The sequence below is a fragment of the Podarcis tiliguerta genome (assembly GCF_965153285.1).
Source record: "Podarcis tiliguerta genome assembly, chromosome: 9".
Lineage (NCBI taxonomy): Eukaryota > Metazoa > Chordata > Lepidosauria > Squamata > Lacertidae > Podarcis > Podarcis tiliguerta.
Genome location: NC_139542.1, coordinates 70,514,079 through 70,527,361, shown reverse-complemented (window position 1 = coordinate 70,527,361; position 13,283 = coordinate 70,514,079). Strand labels below are relative to the sequence as shown.

The following is a 13,283-nucleotide window of genomic DNA, read 5'->3' as shown; positions in this document are numbered from 1 at the left end:
AGACTGTGGGCTCTCAACTTCCAATGGTGTCCTGTGCAGGTGCCCCTCCCCGCTCTGTTATGCAGCATTATTGTGCCGCCCCCTCCATCACAGCAACCAGTGTGGCTGCACCGGTCGTGCTAGCCTAAAACTGCCTCTGCCAACAGTGGAGGTAGAACGCAGTCATTGTGACCGTGTCCTGTGAGCTCTGCCCTTGCAGCTTCCAGGGTAGAACTGCGTGGTGTTGTTATTTCTCCACCCACCCATCTAGGAGCTGGGTCAAGTAGGAGGAGGAAGAGTTGGCAAGTGGGCTTTTTGATATTGGCATTGTTTTGTTTTGCCCCGGGGCAAGCTGCTGTTATGCCTCTGCTCTCTGTCTTTCGTGGCTAATTGTTCTGACCTACTTCCCAGGATCAGAGGAGGCTGGGAGTGCCCGGCGGGAACATTCTGGAGGGAACTGGTTGTGTTTCAAAGAGGAAAATCGCTGTACACAAACAGACTTCCGTTGTAGCCAAGTCCTCAGTGTAGGTATACACTTGCCGAAAGCTGCATACAGGACTGTGTGCCTCACAAAGGACATTGCCAGATTGTGAATTAAGTAATCAAATACTAGGTGTGTAGCTCCACCCCTCCTCCTGAAGGAGGGCAGGGTGGCAAATACGTCAAAACCGGAATGCAATGGAAACTTCTAACCAATAGCTTAAAAACAACCTTCTAAAAAAAAAGTTTAAATGCTTTAAATAAACCCCAAGCCAGTCACCTCACAACTAATAATTTATGGTTTGGCAGGAACAGATTTTTCCACTAACAGAGGCCTGGGGAAATGGGAATGTTGTTTGATTCTTCTTCAAATAAGTTAATGGATGAGACAGGTGCAGTTTGCTGGGGGGGGGTGTATTCCACAAACCGGGAGCTACCACTGAGAAGGTCCCTCCCCATGAGGCTGAACGAGAGACAAGCAGGGCATGTGGGTGGCCTGAAACTTAGATGCATCACAAGTTCCAGTTGGGTGTGTGCCTGCAAACAGGCCAGTGCAGAACATTCCTTCCAAACTTTGGAAATGGCATTGGGTGCTGATGGGAAAGCAGCAAAGGAGTCGCTGGTTTCTAGAACCTAGAGGATAAAGAGTAGTATCCGATCATCTCAGCAGAACAAGAACCTAAGGAAATGTGATTGCAAACCTAATAGGGTTCCTGGGATTTTCGACCCATCCCGTGTTGTTGTTGTTTTAAGTGAACCAACCAGGTTCTCTCTTCTTGGACAATCAGATGGAGCAGGGCATATTTTTGGGTGGGGGTCACTTTTCTGAATTTTGCAATTTGGCTCTTGGCTCAAAGTATCACATGCCAAAATAATTGCAGATGTTTGTGCTGTTTTCAACCTCAGTAAATTGGAAACTGGATGCTGCCACAGGACAGGATGCCCTTCTGAATGGATTCATGAGAAATGGATGCTGTGGAGCAAAGCCTAATGTATTGACTCTGTCTGCAGACTAATAAAATCGAATGTATTGAATTTCGCCGCAGGCCAAAGCAAAGACGCACACACATACCTCTAAATAAATAAAAGGATTCTTGCATTTCAGGGGGTTGGACTAGATGACCCCTGGGGTTCCCTTCCAACTCTTTGATTCTATGATTCTATGTTTCTATTTAATAACATCTCAAAATCACGTCCCCTCCTGCATTTGGCTTTTATTTTATTTTTAATTTTTGGGGGGACCAGTGATTTTGGAGTGGAACAGGTGTGGGGAGTGTTTGAGTCCTAGAATCATTGAACTTCAGAGTTTCATCTAGTCCAGCACTCTGCACAGCAGGAATTGCAGCACAAGAATCCCCTGCAGGTGGGCATTCGACCTCTCTCTCAAAATCTCAAAGAAGGAGGAGCCCCCCCCCTTCCAAGGGAGTCTGTTCCACTGTCAAACAGCTCTTACTACCCCTGCCTGTTAGGTCTAGTCGTGACCGACTCTGGGGTTGCAGTGCTCATCTCGCTTTATAGGCCGAGGGAGCCGGCGTAAGGCTTCCGGGTCATGTGGCCAGCAGGACTAAGCCGCTTCTGGCGAACCAGAGCAGCGCACGGAAACGCCGTTTACCTTCCTGCTGGAGCGGTTACTATTTATCTACTTGCGCTGGCATGCTTTCGAACTGCTAGGTGGGCAGGAGCTGGGACCGAGCAATGGGAGCTCACCCTGTTGTGGGGATTCAAACCGTGACCTTCCGATCGGCAAGCCCTAGGCTCTGTGGTTTAGACCACAGCGCCACCCGCATCCCCACATATAAATAAATAAATAAATAAGAGCAAGTTTAATAAGTAAGCGAGCTCCCTTGGAATGCCCCTGCTCCTTGGAAATAAAACTATTTCCAAGGAATATAGCTGCTTGGGGGGGTGGAGCGGTTTGGGGAGTGTAGGACCAGTGGTTACAGCCAAAGGTGTGAAAGACCCGTGAGCTTCCAGTGTTGGAGGATTCAATCTGTCACCATCCCTGACTGCTGGCTGTGTCAATGGGGGCTGATGGGAACTCCACGCGGGAAGGGCCACGGGTCTCTCCTCCCTGGCTGGAGGAGACCCCTGCCTGAAACCCGGGAGTGCCATGGTTGGCAGTCAGTGCAGACAGCTGTGAACTTAGGTGGCTAATGTACCGTATTTTTCGCTCTATAAGATGAACCAGACCACAAAACGCACCTAGTTTTTGGAGGAGGAAAGCAAGAAAAAAAATATTCCGAATCTCAGAAGCCAGAACAGCAAGAGGGATCGCTGCGCAGTGAAAGCAGCAATCCCTCTTGCTGTTCTGGCTTCTGGGATAGCTGCGCAGCCTGCATTCGCTCCATAAGACGCACACACATTTCCCCTTACTTTTTAGGAGGGAAAAAGTGAGTCTTATAGAGCAAAAAATACAGTATGCTTAGCAGATTTTTTTTTCAATGAAGCTGAGTAGCAACAGGGAGTCAGTAGTGAGGATGGTGAGGCAAAAGACCCTGGGCCCAGGCACACATGCATATTGTATAAAGGTGCAAAGCCCTTCTTTCACACCCTGTGAAACATAAATGCACAGAATTTTTAAAAAACTGGGCAACGGACAGCCGCCTGCAACTCCCGAGCGTCCCCAGGTCAGTCAAAACAAAGGGGGAAGGGGGCAGGAGATCTGTACCACCGGACGTCCCCGGTTCTCCTTCGGCAGTTGCGGCAGCAGTGGCAGACAGCAGCCCGGAACCAGCCTGGTAGCGCAGTTGGCTCTGGCTGGCTTCAGGAGCTGCCCCGCTGCCGTGGCGCCTGCCATTTTTCCTCGCTGGAAGTTCCGGTAAGGAAAAATGGCGGGCGCCACGTCAGCGGGCAGCGAGCAGCTCCTGAAGCCAGCTAGCCAGAGCTGAAGCTGCCACTGCCACATTTCCTGGGGACAGATTTGCAAATCCGGGGACTGTCCCCGGGACATCTGGTAACCCTAGGCTAATGGTCTGACTCAGGATGAGCCAGCGTCCTCTGTTCTCAGCTTCCTATATTCTTAAGGGTGGGAAAAACCAGTCGGTTAGGTATGCCTCACTGCTGCACAATTCCTCTGTGGAATGTCTGCAGAACCTGCCTCTCCGGAATTGGCAATGCGGTGTCGAATGTTCCCCGTTTCCTCTTTGTATTTTTGTAGGTGAGAAGAGATTCCGGTTTGATCCCAGGGAGGGCCACATTGTGCTCTACCATGAACAAGGGGCCCCCTCCGTCTTTGTGGGGACAGTCGGCACGCTTCATTACTACAACTTTGAGAACTCCACCAGCTTTACGGTAGGGAGATGGAGGACAACGCTTCGCAAATTTGCTTTTTGTTTTTAACTTTTCATTTCTTTAATTCACAAAAAGTGCAAATGTAACAAAAAGGAAGGGAAAAGAAAGAATCCAAAATTTAAGCCATGAAATATACAAAGTACAAAGATGCAGCACAGCTCCAAAGGGATAGGAAAGTATTAACTCTGTAATGGTTCTAGGGGTTGCTCGTGCATAAGTTGCCGTTACTCCTGTCTAGGTTGCCTGGTTGAACCCTTTCTGTCTGAACAGCCTCAAGTTCCATGGCTGCCTCAGTTGCTGGCAGAATCCGTCAGTGGGCGTTTCTTAAACCTCTTCCAGCATAGAAGCTGTTTGACGCCCAGTCTCCTCCTACTTTGCCTGCGCGGAAGTTTTCTGCGCAAAGTGGGCAGCGGAATACTCGTGCCCTCTCCGCTGGTCTCCGGCGAAGAGTCCTGGAGCCACCTCTCCGATTCTTCCATCTGCCCCCCTTCTCCACTGGTGTTACACTGATTTCCTTCCCAAGCGGATGGGCTACCTCTCTCCCTACTGGGACCCTCTCCACCATCCCTCTGGAGCCTCCTCTCCGCCTCCAGCTCCGATGGCAGTTCCCTGACAAACTCCTACAAAGATTCACTTTACAAATAATAAGTATAAAAACAAAAGCATCTTCCACCAGTGAGTTCCATCGCTATTGACAATAAAGGTTCTGTAAAGGCTTCGGTTTTCCAGATATTCACGTAAACTGGTGGCACTGAGTCACCACATGCCTCAATATTTGTATACAGAATAAAATCATGTCATATATTAAAAAACCAGTCATTTGAGCTCTGCCCTTTTAGTTTATGAGATACCTTTTCAAGAAGGGCAATTTGCCAAACCTCGAATACCAGCCATCCAACTCGTTTCCCAGGAAATGCAGCCTGGGGTGCTGTTGAGAGATGAGAAAAAGGTTACTTACTTTTCAAATGGAGTGTTGGGGGGGGTAGTACCTCTGGTGGGGGACACGTTGTGCTCCTTCTGGGGTATTTGTCCACCTTTGGTTCCCACCCTGCACTCAGCTCTCCCCTGTGGTTCCTAGAAGCTGTCAGCAGGCGACAGCGGCCACATTCCCAGGAAATGGCTTTGACTGGCCAGCTAAACCAGGTGAAGGCAGCCAGTGAGTCTCAAGCCTTCAGTGAGTTAGGGACCTGCGCTGCATGCGAAGACAGACTCCGGCAGACTGAGCAGATGAGACCAATTATGGGTCAAGAAGGCAGTTTCTGCCTGTGCTGTAGAGGGAAGTGAGGATCAGATGGGGCTCATCAACCTGGAAAGGTAGCCCATCTAGGAGAAAGAAAATTTGATCCTAAGCTTCTACTGCCTTGTGGGATATCTTTGGGAGAAGAAAAGGCTAAGGAGTAAAGCCTACGCAAATCCAGAGTCCCTAAAACAGTTGGGTGGCGGCACCTTGTACGCCTCCTTCCGGGAATACCTGCAGCCAAGCTGGTGCCAGAGGTCTTGCTCTGCTTTCCTTTTTTATATATATATAATATTTTATTAAGACTTTCACATAAAAAAAGAAAAAGAAAAATACGAAAATAAAAAGCAAAACAAGTAAAAACAATTCCATTTTCATAGTATTTCTTACATTTGCTTGTTTCCCAGACTTCCCCACACCTCCCCTCTCTGTATTCCAATTCAAATATTTAATCAGCAAATCCCTTCCCTCTGTCTTATCTTTATCTTTATCTTAGTGTATTATACCTTTAATTCTTCATCTTTTTAACCTTCAAATTTTCCATGCTCCTTCACCACATTATTACTAATAACCCTTTAACCTCCATCCAACATCATTCTAACATTCATTAATTTTATAATATTTCTGTAAATAATCTTTAAATTTCTTCCAATCTTCCTCCACCGTCTCTTCTCCCTGGTCTCTGATTCTGCCAGTCATTTTTGCCAGTTCCATGTAGTCCATCACCTTCATCTGCCATTCTTCCAGTGTGGGTAGTTCTTGTGTCTTCCAATACTTTGCGATGAGTATTCTTGCTGCTGTTGTAGCACTTGCTCTGCTTTCCTTTGGACCCCATCAGTGAGGCCAAGAGGGGGTCTTGTCTGGGCAGCCCAGGACCTCCCTGCACACTGACCAGGCCCGTGCCCCGAGGAGGTCACTTTGGTGTTGCTCACACAGTGGTTTGACGTCACCTCCAGAGAAGACAGATGACAGCAACTTTTCAAATCCTGCTCTGTTTCCAGTTACATTTTATTCAGAGAAGACTCCTTCACCATCTAAGCACAGATTAGATCTTGGAATTGTAGTTTCCATTTTAATTCAGAATAATCCAGCCGTTTGGAAGTCTGCCTAAATTTGGAAAAGGGTCTCTCCTGTCAGTTTCTTTTTTTAAAAAAATGATATTTATTAAATGTTTAATAATTACAAAAAGAAAAGGAAAAAAGAGAAAAAGAAACAATGAAAGTTTAACACACAATACATCAAAAAAATAAAAAGAAAAAACAATACCACAAAACAACAAGAACAAAAAATTAAAACATTTAAAAACACATCCAATTTTCATTTCATTATCTTTCATTTGCTTGTTTCCTCGACTTCCTCACACCTCCCTTTTTTGTATTCTAGTTCAAATTAGCTAGTTCAACAAATCCTTTCCCTCTTTCCCAATTTTTGTTCTATAATTTATCCTAACACAGTTTAACTTTAAATTTTCCACTTTAGCGCATTAACAATTAATATTCATATAATTCTTAGTAACACTTCTGCTAAAACCATATAACTTCATTCCAATATTCTTCTAACATTTCTCCTGTCAGTTTCATGTCAAACGAATGTTCTTCTTGCAGACTTGGAAGAATCAGTTCCCTCAGGGAGCTAGCTGGTCTGGAAAAATGTCAAAGTCTCAACGACAAATTAATTGCTTTGGTGTAGCCTCAGGGAATGGAGAAGCTGTTAACTTTCCAGCACTCATAATTTCCCAGCTCTCATGGTAAACATCAGGACAAGTGGACCTACTGTGGCAGTGCAGAGTTCAGGCTGCCAGCCAGGCCCTCTTTGGGGCTGCACTGTTCTGTTCTCCTCCCCTAGACTGTCAGGTTCCCTATCCAGGGAAGCAGCCTGGACCTTGAACCCAACTCCAGGGGGGCCAGCCAGATTCCCCAGTCCCAGCAGCAATCATAGAATTGTAGAGTTGGAAGGGAACACAATAATAATCTCATTGAAGAATCTCTGGCACATGGCCATCTGACCTCTGCTTAAAGATCTCCACCACCTTCTGAGGAAGTCTGTTCTGCTGTCGAACGTCTCTTACCCTCAGAAAGTACTTACTAATGTCATGTCTTTCAAAACTGGATGGCGGCAATGCATGGGACTTCCCTCACATTTGATCCGGAAGCTGTAGTGAGTTCAGAATGCTTCAGCCTGGGTGCTGACATGGGTGAGACCCTGTCAGCATATTGCTCCTCTGCTCAGAGATCTGTACGGGTTGCCGATTTGTTACTGGGCCAGGTTTTGGGTGTTGTTATTAGAAGAGGAAGCTTGTTTGTGCCCCCCTCAGCCGCTTTGATCTGTGGAACTGTGGCACCTGTTACAGGTTCCGCCTAAAATCTAGTCTGCATTTCCTCCCACTGTTTCTCTGTTGTGGGAGGCCGTGAACAAGCTGACCTAAAAATGATGTGGGCATCTTGTCTCCCCATTTCATTCAGGTGCTTATTGAAACCAACAGGACGCTGTCCAACTGCAGGAAACAGGTAAGTTTGCTTTTTTGTTTATTATAGTATTTCCCCCCCACAGTATCATAGAAATATATCGAAGAGGTTTACAACAGTATAAAACATAGATGTTTGGAGGAATTGCTGCAGCTAATCTCCCACCATCTGTAGAAAGGTGTTCTCCTGCGTTGAATGATTCAGCAGGTGGATTGGGCCCAGAGCTCAGTGATGGAGCCGGTGCTTTGCATGCAGAAGGCGCCAGTTGCTGTGACGTTCTTCATTCCCCCACCATTTGAGGTTCCCCTTCCTCTCTTCTCCTTGGCCTGATACTTTGCAGCTCAGCCTCGCAAAGAGTTTCTGTGCCTCTGCTAGATCTGCGGATGCTTGGACTAAATGTGGATTTGGCAGTCATAAGAGAGAGGTCTTTCTCAGCCCAAGGGCCACATTCCCTTCTGGATGACGTTCCAGGGGCCAGATGCAAAAGTGAGCAGAGTGCAAATTTGGCCCTTGTGTTGTAAGCTAGTTTGTACACACAGCCCTCTCTGACCTCTAACCTGACAAGCGAGTGGCAAAACAGAGAAGAGTTCAAGGACAGAGTCCGGATGGGCAAAACCACTCCAGGAGGGTGTGAAGCAGGCCCTGTGAGGGGGTGGCCTGGGGGAGAATTTCAAGAGCCACATTTGGCCCCCGGGCCTGAGGTTCCCCACCCCTACCTTAAAATTAGGAGGTCCAGCTGTGCAGGCCTTGGGGAGACAGTCTCTGTCTTGTTGGTGGGATCTCCAGGATGGGAGTGGATGGTTGGGGGTCGTTTTCTGGTCCTCTTCATCATAGCGGGGGTGGACGAAATGACCTTGGGGGTCCCTTCCAACTGTACAGTTCTATGATTCTTCACCTTAACCGCCTCCACTTCTCTTCCAGGAAAATGCCAAGAACTATCTCACACTCCTGGAAAAATATGAGGACCAGTTGCTGATCTGTGGCACAAACGCCTGCAGCCCCACCTGCTGGAATTTGGTACGCAGCTTCTGCTTTCCCCTCTTCTCTTTAAGCCTGAGACATCGCTGCCGGTCACCCTACCTGAGCCTTCCCTGTGGGCCTGATCCAGCAAGCCGCCTCTTATGTCCTGATCCCTGACCACTGGCTCGGCTGGGGCTGATGGGAGATGTGTCTGTGGGAAGGCTCCTTTGCTCTAGCTGGGCGATGTTGGCGTTGACTTCATCTTCTTCCCCTGCTTTCCTCTTCCCTTGCTATGTTTGCTCCCTTGTGCTATTCTTCTGGATTGCATATCCTTTGGGGGCCAGGATCCGCCCTTTTGCCTTTGTCCACCCCCAGGGTATGCAGGTGACACTTTCTGTCAGCATCGCCCTTGAGCCAGTGCCACCAACTTGACTCATACACTTCAGCCCGACTGGGCTAGGCGAGCTGGCTAGCACTTCCAGAGACCACCTTCTGCACAGGAACAGGTCAAAGTGCTGTGGACTCACAGCTTAGAGTTGTGAGCACCGGATTCACTCCAACAAGTAGACAGTCATCGCACAGCAGAGTACAGCAGAGTCTAGCAGAGTATATAAACAACTCGGAGAGCAGCTCTGTAGAATATTCTTCTTTATTCTATAACTACAACTATTATACAACTATATAGAGAGCTAAATAGGTCTAAGCATAAAGAATGCTGAACCGCACTGAGTGTCTGCAGCTGCTCTTAGCAGCACACAATCTCTAACACTCAGTCTCTCTCTCTCCGACACACTGACTGACCCACACACTGACCGACTCACTGACCGACTGACTCTTTGATGTGGTGCTGGAGCAGAATAAGTAGAGAGCAGAACACGCCTCCTCCTCTCTGCAGAATCAGCAGACTCCTCAGGAGTTTCTTGGATATGGGAGGGGTGAAATCTCCTCATCTTCACCACTGCCACCAAAGTCATGGGTGTGAGAAAAGGGGAGTTTGAAAGTCGTCTCTCTCTCACTCCCCCTGTATTGGTGAGACCCTGGAAAGGTGGGAAATATCTGCTCAACTTCTCTTTTCCCTCCTCCTGCAGGTAGATGGGAAGGTGGAGCCAGGGACCAGTGCCCAGGGCCTGGCGCCTTTTGCCCCTAATCAAAACGCTCTTGTCCTCTTCGATGGTAAGCTTTTCTGCATTAATGCTGAATGAATTTCTGGCCCAGCTGGGACACGCAGCCAGGCCTCTCGCTCAAGCACCATTCTCCTCCTCCCAAGCTGCTGTGCTGTGCTAGCCCAGAGTTCGGGCCCTACATTCTCGATGGCGTGGCAAGGGGTCTTGAAGCGCCCTCCCCACCTGGCAGGCCTCTCCAATAATAATACAGTGGTACCTCAGGTTACATACGCTTCAGGTTACATATGCTTCAGGTTGCAGACTCCGCTAACCCAGAAATAGTGCTTCAGGTTAAGAACTTTGCTTCAGGATGAGAACAGAAATCGTGCAGCAGCAGCGGGAGGCCCCATTAGCTAAAGTGGTGCTTCAGGTTAAGAACAGTTTCAGGTTAAGTACGGACCTCCGGAACGAATTAAGTACTTAACCCGAGGTACCACTGTAACAATAAAATAAACCACAAATTTAATTTACATTATGGGCAGCCACAGCCAATTAGGGGGCATGTGCGGTTTTTTCAGGAACCCTCAAAAGCAATGAAAATGTATAAAAGGTGATTTACAAGCAGTTTAAGGCTGCATAAGAATGAATTTGTGTTTTGTGGCTACGCATGCATGTATACCCTTTCAAAGGTTAAACAAGATCTGCTTGATTGCATCCCATTTCACACTTGATCACAAGCAAACTTGGAGAATTTCAAGCAATTGGCAGCTGTGGGTCCTCATCTCTTGTTTGTTTGTTCCGCCTCCTATCAGTCTCTCTTTTTAAAAAAAAATATATCGTTATTAATTTAAAATAAATACATTCATATTTATATATATTATCCCCCCTATCAGTCTTGTTGGATAAATTGTGGGAAGCGCAGTTTTCCATATTTGAAAAGCGGTGACTTGAGGTTGTTCTCGAGGTCTTCGGCTCCAGTTCGCTGCATCTCAAGCCGTGGCCTGACATTCTCATTTCTTTCTGAGATGGCTTAGCACCTGCATTCCTCTTTACCACTGGTCTCTCTTCCTGTCTCGCAGGCAAGGACATCTACTCTACCATCAGAAAGCACCAGTTCAATGGGCGGACACCTCGCTTCCGTCGGATTCGAGGATTTACGGAGCTCTATACCAGCGACACCGTCATGAATAGTGAGTGTGGCAGGTCTTGAAGGAATGGGGGGGGGTCCCCAGTCTCCCCGATGGAGGGGGCTCCCCAGACTGCTCAGCCTCTCCCTTGTCTGCCAGCAGCACACCCACGAGATGGTTGAGGGTCACTTGGCTTAATAAGGCTTCTCAACAATAGCATGGTGCTGTCAAGGCTTCAGAGCATTTAACCTGCCTTCTCTAGTTGAAATTCAGGATGTGTGTCTTGTGGCCTTCCAGGTGTGGCTGGACCCCAGCTGCCACCCCCCTTTGACCACTGGCCAAATTCATTGGGGATGATGGGAGTTCAGCCCAGTTGGTAAAGAGCGAGTCAGGGTCGGCACTGGCATGCTGTATTCTTGGCCAACTGCTGCCCCTTAACTTTTCCAAAAGTGCCTGGTAGCTGCCCCTGAAACCCTTCCCAGTGACTCCACCCCAGGGGCATTAAACTGGCAGCTCCCAGCTGCCCAGACTCATTTGGAGTGTTGCCACTGCCTGCCATTTGGGCCAGAGGAGCTCTGAGAGGGTCCCCTCAGAGCACATTTCATTGAGAACCGTCCTCAAACCTGGAGCTGGCTTTAGTTCTTAGCTGTGATTTCAGCATATTGGGGTTGGGCTAGATGACCCTTGGGATCCCTTCTGACTCTGCCGTTCTGTGACTCTATGAACCGGCTGCCAGGAGGTCTAGAGCCCTTTCCACAGGTGCATTCACACATTACACTGATCCAACAAGGGTACTTCCTGTGCCCTTCTGTGTACCCCAGTAGTTGAGCTGTACGGTGATTCGCAGGTACCCTGCAGCAAGTCTGCATGTGCAAGAGCTCATCTGTGCAAATCAACAGTACGTGCTCTTTTACACAAGCATTTGCACCCGTGTAGAGACACCTTGAAGTTAGACCTGTGTGGGGCGTAATGAAGCAGCCTTACGAGGTACTAACACAACAAACCTGCTCATGGGAGACAGGAGGAGAACCTGGAGATTTTCAGGGCTTCCCCACTTGGAAACGAGCGTCAAACGAGAGGAGGAAGTTGCTGCGTTAAAACCAACACAACCCTTGCCCCAGAGGGAGCGGCTCAGAGCAGGTGATAACAGCCCAGCGGGTGCCTCTTGTGCCAGGAGCGTCACGGAGGCAGAGTTCCCCCAGTGCCAGGAGGATCCGCCACAGTGAGCCTCAGGTGACGTTAGTGTTCCGCTCAGCGGATCCCTGTGGAGGACCTTTCCCCTCTGAGATCACGTAGGGGGTTGCCAGGGGCATTTCCAGTACACAACACAGGTGAGGCTTTCTCCTCTGCGGGGACACCTGCGTCATGGCAGCAAAAAGAGTGATCTCAGTCCTCCCAGGTGGGCTGTTATGTAGCCACATCCGCCCATGACAGGGAGATGTTTGCAGGCCTGGGGGATTCTGGGAGTTGCAGAAGCACAACATATCTTGGGGGGACAAATCTGAGGGAGAGGGAAACACCCTTCTCCCCCAAAATGAGCCTGATGAGGACTGAGCATGCTCAGAGGCGAAAGAGTGCTGATTGGCTAGCTAGGTTGGGTGGGAGCAGAGCCATCTTTCCCATTGGTCTTAGTGGTGCGTTGCGCCGGCCTCTCAGGGGTGCCCCAGCGAATGGGGGAGCTGTGTGGCTTTGCTGACAGGCTCCCCTTTCCCTGCATGCCCGCCAGCTGTGCCCCACCAACTATATGGCTGGCAGGCATGTCATTTCCTTCCCAGGTTTCTGCATATGCTAACGATGGGGTCGTTGTTCTCCTGCTTCCTAGCGAAAGGCGGCGCGCAGCCTTCCTGGTCTGCCTTCTCGGGCGCCCCGACACCAGAGAGCATGCCCACCAGCACATTTTCCTGCTTAATCGCCACCACCACGCCAGGGATCGGGGCGGCGGGGGAGGCAGAGGACATTTTCCACCGCCCCCTCCCTTGTTTTGGAATTGCCGGGGGGGGGGGCGTGCCGGATGGATCTTTGCACCACGGTGCCGGGTATGCTTAAGACGGCCCTGCATGTGTAGGAGACAGCATGGAACGGCACCTCATGGACACTCCACGCAGCAACATTTTGTTGCAGCTTCCATTGATTCCATCGGTTTGGGTCGTGTATGAGGCCTCCTTCGCCTCCTTCCTCACATTTGTATCTCACCTCTCCTCTAAGGAGCTCCAGGTGGCCTACGCTGTTTTCCTCCTTCCCATTTTATCCTCACAACAGCCCTGTGAGGTAGGTTAGACTGAGAGTGAGTGACTGGCTGAAGGGGACACCCCGTGAGCTCCATGGCCAAGTAGGGATTGGAACCCTAGTCTCCCAGGTACCAGTCTCCCAGACACTCTAACCACTAGGCCACACTACCTTTGATCATTAACTTGTGAGCAATAGTCACCTCAGTCTCACTACAGTGAGAAATTGCCATTTCCCCGCACACTCTGTTCATTGTTAAGGTGGGTGCCCTTGCTTATCTGAGAACTGCATGGGTTCATCGGTGCTGAGCTCTGTGAGGGGTCTCCTAACAACCCTCTCAGCACCTTTAGCAAACTACAGTTCCCAGGACACTTCGGGGGGGAGCCATGAAACGAAACGTTCAGAAAAGGGCGGC

General features: G+C 49.1%; 2 protein-coding genes across 2 annotated transcripts in view; both read left to right on the top strand.

Moving 5' to 3' along the window:
- Window positions 1-13,283, top strand: part of LOC310657815 (uncharacterized protein) — a 437,520-nt gene that overhangs the window by 227,484 nt on the left and 196,753 nt on the right. The gene's annotated exons all lie outside the window — the stretch shown is intronic.
- The window catches only part of SEMA7A (semaphorin 7A (JohnMiltonHagen blood group)), a 50,770-nt gene that overhangs the window by 26,368 nt on the left and 11,119 nt on the right, over window positions 1-13,283 (top strand). Inside the window, exons 2-6 of the mRNA XM_083398893.1 lie at window positions 3,617-3,750; window positions 7,450-7,494; window positions 8,374-8,469; window positions 9,501-9,585; window positions 10,595-10,705. Coding sequence (XP_083255019.1) covers window positions 3,617-3,750; window positions 7,450-7,494; window positions 8,374-8,469; window positions 9,501-9,585; window positions 10,595-10,705 — 471 coding nt within the window. The remainder of the gene's footprint in view (window positions 1-3,616; window positions 3,751-7,449; window positions 7,495-8,373; window positions 8,470-9,500; window positions 9,586-10,594; window positions 10,706-13,283) is intronic.